General features: G+C 41.2%; 1 protein-coding gene across 1 annotated transcript in view; it reads right to left on the bottom strand.

Annotated features, from left to right (window-relative positions):
• Positions 1-9,605, bottom strand: part of LOC148019232 (small ribosomal subunit protein mS37) — a 39,125-nt gene extending 29,520 nt beyond the window's left edge. The window contains exon 1 of the mRNA XM_087660823.1: positions 9,331-9,605. Coding sequence (XP_087516949.1) covers positions 9,331-9,501 — 171 coding nt within the window. The 5' untranslated portion in view covers positions 9,502-9,605. The remainder of the gene's footprint in view (positions 1-9,330) is intronic.
• Positions 9,606-11,526: the final 1,921 nt, after the last annotated feature.

The raw sequence follows: 11,526 nt of genomic DNA, 5'->3' as shown, positions 1-11,526 counted from the left end.
TTTGTTGGGGGCTGATTTTACAATGCAAACAAGTCATCAAACTTTGAGGTACTTTTTGACACAAGCAAAGTTGTCAGAGAAGCATATGAGATGGCCGAATTTTCTCTCTATGTTTCATTTTCAAATTGTATATATTGATGGTAAAAAGAATGTTGTGGCTAATGCACTGTCATGTAAGCCACAAATTTCATCTATCAGCATGGTTTATCACACTGAGTTGGATGCCATGAAAGAGCAATATGTTGTTGATTCGAACTTTGCTAATATTTATGATCAGCTTTGCAATGGCCAAAGGCATGAGCACTTTGTGCTTAGAGATGGATTTCTAATGATACATAGACAACTATGTCACAAAGCACATGAGGCCTATAGTTATTGCTGAAAGTCATGCTTCTTCATATGCAAGACACAGAGGTATTCATGCCATAGTCAAGGAAGTGAAGCATTTCTTTTACTAGCCAGCTTTGAGACATGATGAGAGCAGTTTGTCAAGATATGCATTGTATGTCAAAAGATAAAACATGATAGGCAAAAGATGCAGGGCTTATTGAAGCCTTTGCCTATTCTAGATAGGCCTTGGCAGAGCATTGCAATGGACTTGATTTTTGACCTTCCTAGAACACCTACAAGGAATGATAGGGCACATACTATCTTTTGCACGTTTAGCAAACAAGCCCATTTCATTCCGGTGAGGTAGAAAATAAAGGCTCATCATATGGCACACTTGTTTTTGTAACATAGATAAAACATGATAGGCAAAAGATGCAGGGCTTATTGAAGCCTTTGTCTATTCTAGATAGGCCTTGGCAGAGCATTACAATGGACTTTATTTTTTACCTTCCTACGACACCTACAAGGAATGATGGGATACGGACTATCATTTGCAAGTTTAGCAAACAGGCCCATTTTATTCCGGTAAGGAAGAAAATAAAGGCTCATCATATGGCACACTTGTTTTAACTTTTTGTACATATCTTTAAGTATCATGATATGCCAGAGTCGATTGTCAATGATTAAGACCCTCGCATAACTAGTTTATTTTGGAAGGGATTATTTAAGAACACAGGTACTATGCTAAAATTCTCATCATTCTTCCATCACAGACATATGGTCAGTCTAAGGAAGCAAATTCCAAAGTGTTAGATCTTTTGAGGTGCTATGTCTCAAACCATAAGTCACAGTGGGAGCAATATTAGCCCTTAGTTGAGTTTGCTTACAACAATACAATGCATAGTTCCATTGGCAACGCTTCATTTGAGGAGGTTGAGGGTGGCAAAAAGGTACCACCTATCTTGCAGACTAAGGATAAGATCTTTGAGACTGACCTTTATGTGAAAATTTTGGATGTAGCCTATGCAAAGATAAAGTATGCACATTAGAAATCACAAGAAAAGTAAAAGAAGGTAGTTGATTGCCATAGACATGCTTTACAGTTTGCAAAGGGCAATTATGCATTGCTGCGCTTTGAAAAGGCAAGGCTGAAAAAGATTAAAGGAGAAGAGAGATTGTATCCAAAGTTAAGTATGAGATACTATGGGCCTTTTCAGGTGTTGGAAAAGATCAGCAATGTGGTGTATTAGCTGAAATTACCTCCACTTGGCACATACACAATGCCTTTCATGTTAGTTTGTTGATGTCTTTTTGTGATGATGTGCCATAGGATATGTCTGCTGGAATACAGCCCGAGGTTGAGGAGTTGGATGAGATTTTGGTACCTGAGCAGACCTTGGCACGAGAATGACTTGGCAGACCATCCTTGATTGTTGTAGCTTTACCTAGATGCCCTTCAGTTAGAGCTGACTTCAGTTCAAGCTCAATCAAATTCACCAGAGCAAGGATCTAGAGTATTACTTGATGCTCAAGGGGGAGGTAGCACTTCCACTCCTCCAGTTGTGGACAACTCTCGTATGTAGTGGATCTTGGAGTATTTAGTATGCATCCAAGGTACTACGCTAACAATATGTCTACCATGGGGTCACTACTCAATGTACTAGTCACTATGAGATGTATGCAGATGAGTATGGTTGTTATCGGTTCTAAAACTATACTTTTGCATCGGTTTGGAATCGGTTCATGATCAGTTGGATATGAACTTTTGCCCCAATTTCGAGAAAAACTTCTAGTCACTTTCAGCTTAGTTTTTTATCAGATTAAAAACAGCTTATGGTCACTTTTGGGATCAGTTTTACAGAAGTTTTTTGCATCAATCACTCATCAATTTTTGCAATCAGTTTGTGATTAGTTCATAGATCAGTCCGACCCTTAGAAAATTGTTAGGTTAGAACCCTGATTCATGCCGTTTTAGGGGACCGGAATGAAACTGTGCCCCATGGGTAGAGAGGTTGAGCGGCGCATCCCTCTCATTTCCCATTCTCTTTGAACCAAGTGCGGCATGGATTGCTTCGGATTGGGTATCTCTACGAAAAGTAGGATGTTTAGGACTTGACACTATAAGGCTATCGGGAGACCTTGACCACTAGGAACCCGGATTTCAAGTCAATCCCAGTGGGTTCGGCTGAGAACGTTCCGTTGCAAGGCGAACTCGAGAAACCCTAGGCGACAAACCCCGTAACATTCCATGGGAGTATCGGGCAGCGTCGCTTAGATTCGTCTCTCGATGGACCACTAAAAACTTGTCTGGACAGCCAATAGACGGGCACGTTACAATTGGTATCAGAGTGAAACTTCGTAATGATATGTGATTGATTAATGTATGGTTCGTAGTCATATCCTAAACAGAATAACCTAAGTGGTATGGCTTGATTGTTAGGCACCTTCTCCACCCATGAATGCTGATATGTAAGAGAGAAATTTTCTTCTCAAGAAAATTAAGGCACTCGAGTTTGGTGAAAAAGGAATAGAAGTCGCAGCAGAGGCGGAGATATGGATTGAGTCGATGAATGATTATTTCTCTGCTGCGGGAATTGCTTTTGCCAATGAAGCAATGATAGCCAAACTTAAGTTAGTTATATCCGATACAATAAGTTTCAAAAGACCACATGCTTATGAGTGATAAGAGTGTCCCAACGAATGTGTGATGGGTCCTGCCCCAGAGGGGCTAGAATGAAATCCCAATTCTTCCGTGATGTGAAAATCTCGAGTTCTCTAAGGGGGAGAGGATGTAACATTCTGCTCCCTCCCATACGAAGTCCAAGACAATAGCATCGACGATAACGAAGAGGAAGAAGACGATGACCTCGACAAGGGGGAGGCCACAAGGACCGAATGTAAATAACACAATTCTAAGTTCTTAGCTACTTGCTCTAACTTTCGCATAAGGCACAACATGCCCGTACTATGCAGCATGAGAATGGGTTATTGAAAATGATAAATTCATCGCAAATATTCGAAAGATGGAGTTTGCGAAGTGCATGTATCAAGGTAAGTTAATTACACCTAGTTGCATATGGCTTATTCGTTGATGGAGCAATTACAAGAAAGAATCGATCAAGGGTTATGAATGGCATAATCATAAAAAGAATGACATTAAAAATTTGTGTATACAAGTGCTAGGTTAAAACATAGTCAAAGGTTACAAATTCCATAATTGCTAAAAGAATATGACATTAAGAATCATGAATAGAAAGTCCTAGTTTAAAGTTTAGATACTTCAAAAGTACTTAGCCTAAGAGCCCAAATAATAAGAAGGACTAGATTCTAGCTCAATACAAGGCCTGTTGGAGTCTAGTTACTTGAGATCATCTCGCACTTATATTATCAAGTATTTACACGTTATACCTATAACATGTTTGATATATAAGAATAATTTCTCATTTGCCTCATGGCTTAACTAAGAGCTAGTACAAGAAATTAATCATAAGGATTAAAACTAAGATGTCTTGAGATCCGTCGGATAACTACGACTTTCGCCAATCCAACTCAAGATTGGGTTATCGATCAATATAAGTGACCTACAGAACTTACATTGTGTACAATGTTTGAACCCTTAACATATGCATTAGCCAAAGAAAGGGAGTGTTAAGTAAATTTTACATAGAATCACTCTTTGATCCCAAGGGGGAGAGCAGATATGCGATGGAAATGTCATCGTATCTATTCTTGCATTGTTTGGGAAGAATACAATTGGTTTTGTTGGTTGATCGAATAGCATCCTAAATGCTTTTACATTCAACTAGTTGTTGGTTTGTCGTTTGGATGATTATTCCAAGTGCTTGTGATTGATGGTAAATGCACGGCAAGGGTATGTGATGACAAATTGCCATGGAAATAAAGGAATATTTTCTTGGAAGATGATATTAGCACTGATTGCTTTGATTGTGCTTGAATCTTAAATTATTTAATTAAGGAAATGATACTTTGCACAGGTGGATCACCTCCAAGATCGCACCACTGATTAACTTGAGAAGGGCACTACTCGATTCACGGGCCGAAGATTGAGTGGTGAAAAGACCAACCATGGAAATGGTGTTTCACTCCTAGGCTACTTGTGGGTCAGGTGGAACTCTGGACATTCCTTACCAAGTCCGAAACGGAGTTGAAGACTTCCGTGGCCCCAACGTCTGTGGCATTGAAAGATCCTATTCTAGATAAAAGATGGAAATTATAGTGCCATGTGATTTGGACCAGGTACTTTTACAGGGCAGAAGGGATATATAATTTCTCCTGTATGGTCGTGGCACCAACGTCTGTGGCGTTGGAAGATTCTATTCTAGATAAAAGATGGAAATTATAGTGCCATGTGATTTGGACCAGGTACTTTTACAGGCCAGAAGGGATATATAATTTCTCTTGTATGGTCAGGAGACAAAGATTAACTTGAGGATAAGTTAAGGAACTTGTTTGTCAAAAGGACTATTTGCTTTATTTTCATGTTGATGCTTTAAGTTACGCGAACGAACCCGGTTCCCTAAAAGGCTTAATTAAGGAAACTGATTTTAAATGTCACGTGTAAATGTAGTAGTGCCTAATTAAATAACTAAAGAACGCCTATTGAGGGAAGCGGATGGGCCGAACCTCGACGGGTCCGTACGACAAGGTGGTCCCAGAGAACTAAGAGGCTTCTCACAAGGTTTTACCGACGTCCGTACAATAGGGTAGTCCCAGAGAACTAGGAGGCTTCTCACAAGGTTTTACCGACGTCCGATCCTTAGAAAATTATTAGGTTAGAACCCTAATTCATGCCGTTTTAGGGGACCGAAATGGGACTGTGAGAGGTTGAGTAGCGCATCCCTCTCATTTCCCATTCTCTTTGAACCAAGTGCAGTATGGATCTGCTTTGGATTGGGTATCTCTGCAAAAAGTAAGATGTTTAGGACTCGATGCTAGAATACTGTCAGGAGACCTTGACCGCTAGGAACATGGATTTCAAGTCAATCCTAGTGGGTTCAGCCGCAAACGTTCTGTTGCGAGGCAAACTCAAGAAACCCTAGGTGACAAACCCCATAACATTCCATAGGAGTACCAAGCAGCGTCGCTTAGATTCATCTCTCGATGGACCTCTAAAAACGTACCTGCACAACCGATAGGCAAGCACATTCCAGGTAATGACTTGATTAACATTTAATTACAACAAGAAGTAAATTCACAAAATATAAAATATACACTATACAACTTAATCTTAGACAGCAAACATCCGATTGGTGCCGAAACTTGGCATCCCTTGCTTTAACTTGTATTGCAAATGGATGGTGTACAACTAAGATTCTTCAACCTCCTTCACTAGGGTAGAGAAGCTGATAAAATAACAGCTTGCTAGAGCTACATCGGAATTCATTTTGGATTGATAAAAATTCAAAAAATGTTGTTGGAGCTAGAGTATCCATTGTAGCCATCATCCACAACAAACATTTGGATGCGCAATGATCCAAATCAAGCAAGCAATAGTACATGACAAGAAGGCACATGGAAAAAGATCTAAAAAACAACTATGGCCATGGAATAATATTGATCCTCTGTTCTAGACTTGGCATCCCCTAGCTTGAACTCTTTACAAGCTACTCATTCCCCGTCTCGCCACCATCACATCAACTTCTCCCCCCTCTCACCACTCCACGGCCCCCTTACCTCGCCACCTCTCAAAAAGTGCCTCTCCAAAAGTGCCTCACCTCTATATATTAGTTTCCCCTCCCCCCAATCCACAGACTCCCCTAAACAAACAAGTCGACAAGCCAATTTGGCCACCTTGTGCCATCCCCTCTTCATCTTCACAACACCACCACACTCTCTCTCCTCCTTTATCCCCCTCGTGCCCCAATAACAAGCAAACAGATTTAAACCACCTGCTGCTGCCCCCTCTCCTCAAGAGAGCCTTTCCCCTTATGTAAAAAGCACCTTTCTTGAACAGTCCCCCGTGAAGATCTGCAATGACAACCCCTAGTCCCAATAAATAGGTACAGGCCTTGGATGCTCAAAAGTGAAAAGTAGAGGCTACAAATGACAAGTGTTTGTTGAAAATGACAAGAGTAGGAACACTTGTCTCTTCAAAATAACGCGTCTTATTCTAGATGCCACATGTCACTTTTCTTAGAGAAAGAAGCTTCTAAACCTTCTACTCTAAAAATCTCTCAAACGGTTAGAAATTTGAGATGGCCGCTAAAGATAAAATTATTCCTTGAACTTTTCCAAAGCCTTTGACACGAACAAAATTTCCATTTGAGTAGCTTCCAAAAATCGTAACCTCCTAAATTCCACAAGTCGCCAAATTTAGATTCTACAAAGCTTCATTATATAGGTTCATCAGTTCATAGTTTGTTTCTTTGATCATGAGCATCTGGTTTCACTTTTTGAAACCATTCATTATATGGTCTTCTAGTCAATGTGACTACCCCAAGTGCAAAAAGTCTTAGTCATCTAAGCTTTTTTTGTCAATCTAACCACCCAACTAAACTTTTAATTTCTCTTGGGCATCTCATGAATGACGACCTAAGTATAATTATAGAGCATTCTGACCACTGGCCACCCCTGAATGGAAAGATGAACATTAATTGCATTTTAAAATACTCAAATGATACAAATCGCCTTTTAAAGTATATGAGCATCAAATTAATTTGAATCATTAAGCCAATATGTCTTGGTAACACTTGATATACAAAAGGTTGGTTACACAAGGTCCATTCTTACCCGCAGGAGGTGATGGAGATCGCTACAGTTTTCTACAAACAACTTTTTCAATAGGAGGCAGTATCAAACAAGGTACTCTGATGTAGACAACAGTTATAGGAGTGTGTTCCACTCCTTGTGACCAAGGTAATGGGACAAGCAGGTCTTCAACCTTTCACAAAGAAGGAATTAGCTAAGGCATTTCACACACACAATGGGTAGAAATGCCCTGAAGAAGATGAGGACGGGCTGTCTAGAGCCTTCTTTACCACATTTTGGGAGGTAGTAAAGAACCCCCTACTCTAGGCTTTCTAGGAGATTTTCAATCATACAAATGTCAAGTAGCCTATCAGTAGAACTAGTCAATCTCCTCCCCAAAGGGGAAGACTGCTTGGCTGATCACCTTGTTGTTAGTGGTCTAAAAGGCCTTGGCCAAGATGATTGGCAACACGTTTCACCCCATTCTCCCAGACTCATCCATGACACATAAATAGGCTTCTCCAAGAGAGGAGCATCCTAGACAATGTTTTTACCTTTTTTGAGGCCACTGAGTGCGCGCAACATGGCAACTAGAGGGTGGCAATACTTCTACTAGACTTCGAGAAGAACTATGATAGGGTCAACTAAGACTTCTTGGAAGGTATCATGGCACGATTGGGCTTCTCCCAAGAGTGAATCACAAGGATTTCTGCCTTGCATAGGTCAGCCACCAACAGGGTTCTCATAAGAGGCAAGAGGGGAGAGGAGTTGCACTTGGAGAGGTCGATGCAGCAAAGCTTCCCTCTAGCCCCCTTCCTCTTCCTACTCTTAGCAAAGGCAATGTCTTGCTTTCTCCACTCAAGAGTGAGCAGCCTGCGTGGCCTCAAGCTTATAGTGATAGAGCCGAGAGGAGACAAAGCTGATGGACTCTCAATATGCAAATATGTGGAGGACAATGAGATGATGTTGGAGGGAGTGAGACTGGCACTGGAGATCTTCTCCACAGCTGCGGGAGCGAGGATCATCTACCGAAAATCAATTGGATTTTAGACAAATCCTAAGTCTAGCACGCAGTGGGGTATCTGCCTGGGCTTCAGATGAGTGAGTAAGGAACAGACTGTAAGTTACCTTGGTTTACAAGTGGACCTCCACATTACCCTTTCACCTTAGCTTATCTAAAAGGCACGCTGCCCGTTTGTTATGGGCAATGAGTGTCTAACCACCTCGATCATCCACTCCCTCCGCGGCTATTGGGACCAAGAACAAGGTGACTCTCGAGCTCACAAAGAGCTCCAACACCACTTCCTACATACCTAGGATGACCATGATTTGTTCTTCTCGATGCGAGCAACAACCCCAAGTGGCGCTACTCTCTCTCTCCATGGCTTCTATCCCCCATACCACCTTGAGAGGCTTGCATATATGTTCCCAACTTGACCTTGCATCAACTTCAACCTGACTATTGAACACATGTAATTTTTGTTGTAAAGTCTTCCGAGTAATATAAACTTTTTCTTACAAGAAAAATTTATTTTGAATGAACTTTGCAATGCCAAGAATCTAATGAGAAACTTAACCAGCATTTTCTCCAATGATTCTACTTTAGACTCCTTGCTCTAACAGCTTCCATGTGCATTTTTATACTTGTGCAAAGAAAGCATGTGTTTTGCTTGCGATCTGCAAAAAGGTGGCACACACTGCATTCTAAAAACTCCCCCTTTCTCCAAATTTTTACCCAACCCAAAAGCAAATGACCAGCCAATAAAAGAGGCAATAAAAGGGTTCCAAAAAGCAATCCTTTGGACTATTTCTGTGTTGGCGGTCAAAGAAAGATGTGTTTTACCTTATCTAGAAGGACCTGAAAGATAGAAAACACGAATCAAATATGTGCAATTGCCTGTTTAATACTGTAATGGGCAGCAGGAGTGAAGCATATGCAGAATACATGTTTCGCACTGTGATCTAGAAGAACCTCAAACAGAAAACAGGAATGAACAATTTACAAATGCCTGTTTAATGCTTTAGATTATTATCTAAAGAGCTCAAACTGATAGCAGGAATGAAGCGTATGCAGACAACATGTTTTATAGTACGAATTATTCTTTAGAAGGACCTCAAACCGAAAACACGAATGAGCAATTTCCAAATGCCTGTTTAATGTAACCTAGACAGACCTCAATCAGACAGCAGGAGGGAAGCATATGCAGAAAACATGTTGTATACAATGAATTATGATCTAGAAAGAAGACACGAGACAGAAAATAGGAATGAGAGCATTTGAAGAAGAAGAACCTCGTTTTCCATGCAAGCGTTAAGGGCATCCCGTTGCTTGGCGCACAAATCTGCGTCGTATTTGTTGCGCGGGAGGCAGTTCAAGAAGTTGAGCATCTCCTGCATACAGCTGGTCGTCTTCCCCCATTTCTTGGGTCGCACGCGCGTAAACTCGTACCTCCGCTTACCCATCTCTCTCTCTCTCTCTCTCTCTCTCTCTCTCTCTCTCTCTCTGCGCCTGAGCTGTCGTTCAAGTTTTTTGCAAAGCTCCCTTTTTAGCTCACTTCAGTGCTAATAGCATTTTTAGTAGGATATACAGCAACTTTAGACCGGATTCAGACTGGTCCGGACGGACGAAGTGTATCCGATAAATACGATATAAGGTGCTTTCACATTCGACGGATGGACAGTTTATTAGTGTTTTGAGTTCACCTTATATCAAGAGTGGTGGATTGGCTTGATGGTTTGGAGTGTTGCCACATGTCATGAAGATCAAGGGATCGACATAATTTTCGATGAGTATGGACCTTGGGTGCCATGGTCATGTTAGATGACTTTTCCCTTCCATTGAGAGTATTTGAAATAGCCAGCATTTGACACATAAGCTCCACGAACTTGTCGTGAACCTCTATTTGGACTAGTATGAAACCTGCTTTAATTTGAAATTTTCATTGTCCACTTTAAAAAGCTTTTGGTAGGAGATGTACAAAACTTTAATTTGAAACTCACTAAGCACTGGTGAACAAAGGAGAGTGAGCCCATTCAAGAGGACCTTTGTTGCTAATTAAAGAGTTTGACTCTCATAACTCCTATTTCACCATGTGGCAATTGGTTGTGCATGCATGCAGGCGGGCAAGTGGAACCTTGATGGCAAGAACAAGCATAGAGGCTCAATGAAGCAACAAAAGAGGAACGATGACATGGAAATAGATTACCTGGGGACTGTCAATGCACAGGGGGAAGCACAGGAGGTTGAGAAGGCACTGCAAACCGACTAGCAAGATTTCAACCCAAGAGGGAGAGCTTCATTAGGCGAAGGGAGAACTACACTTAAAACACCAATCTACTTCTCTCGTTAATAGCTCAAAAAAAGGTACTCTAAGTATCTCAACTATAGCATGTAAATGTATTTTCTTACCAACCCTCCTATGAAGGAGGAGTTCTCCAAATGGTTGTGAGCTACCTTTGGTGCAAAGGGCTTGTCTAGTATAGCATAGTTTTGTTGGGTGGGGGTTATTTCTGGCTATGGTTGCATCTAAGGTTTTGAGAGAGATTTCATTTCAGCTTAGAGTTGGGTTCAAGGGTAACCTGGTTTACTCTCTCCCTTGGAGGGCTAGCTTTAACCCATAAGAAATACTATAGTTCGAATGCCCCGTTTTGGGTCAACTTTCCCTCTATGCTAGGTTGGGAACTATCAGTCTTGGTGGATGCCTTGGGCAAACCACTATACATCCCCTTGACCTCTTGCCCCAATGGATTACTCAGAGTTGAGAAAATTTTATATATCCTCTAGGATAAAAAGCAACAAATCTTTGAAGTTCTAGAGCTATTTGATCCCAATGGGATCGGGCTATCAGTCAAAGTTAAGTTCTTTGCTTTTCCAAACACTTATTTTATGTGCAAGGAGGGGCCACTGCGCTAGAGACTGTCCACTCAAGAACATGCAAGGTGAAACCAATATACAAGATGAGGCTATCAAGAAGGGGACCACTGAGTAGGCTAATCCCGTACAACCCAGCATTCAGGGGGTGGGAAGAAAGAAGGTAAGGAAAATGAGCATGTTGCTAGAGAGAAGGAATCAATCAACAAGGCACCTCGAAAGACTACCTAGGGTGCTCAGTCTTCAACCTAAGCCTCCAAAGCGGCCTCAATGGCCAACAAGGAGAACATTGTGCCCAAAGGTGCAACGCATCACCAAGGCAAGAAGAAGAACAAGGTCTCACTTAAGAGGATGGAATGTAAACTGCCTATGGCTAGAAACTTCTATGCAGTTTTGGACAAGGATGAGGGTGAAGATGATGAAGTGCACATTTATGAATAGGCTTACTATTATATCTTGGAATGTAAGGGGTTAGGAGGAGAGATAAAAAAGGATGCATGCAAGCATGTAATCAAGAAATACAAGTGTGACATCCTAGGGCTGCAAGAGATCAAAATTGATGATGGGCAAGACAAAGGACTATTCTTTGGGGATTACTTGGTATTTGGAGATTATGC

The sequence above is a fragment of the Lygodium microphyllum genome, chromosome 20 (assembly GCF_053477565.2).
Source record: "Lygodium microphyllum isolate KBCC chromosome 20, Lygodium_microphyllum_v1.1.10, whole genome shotgun sequence".
NCBI classification, from domain to species: domain Eukaryota; kingdom Viridiplantae; phylum Streptophyta; class Polypodiopsida; order Schizaeales; family Lygodiaceae; genus Lygodium; species Lygodium microphyllum.
Note: the sequence above shows the minus strand (reverse complement) of the source record. Positions and strands in the feature narration are given on the sequence as shown.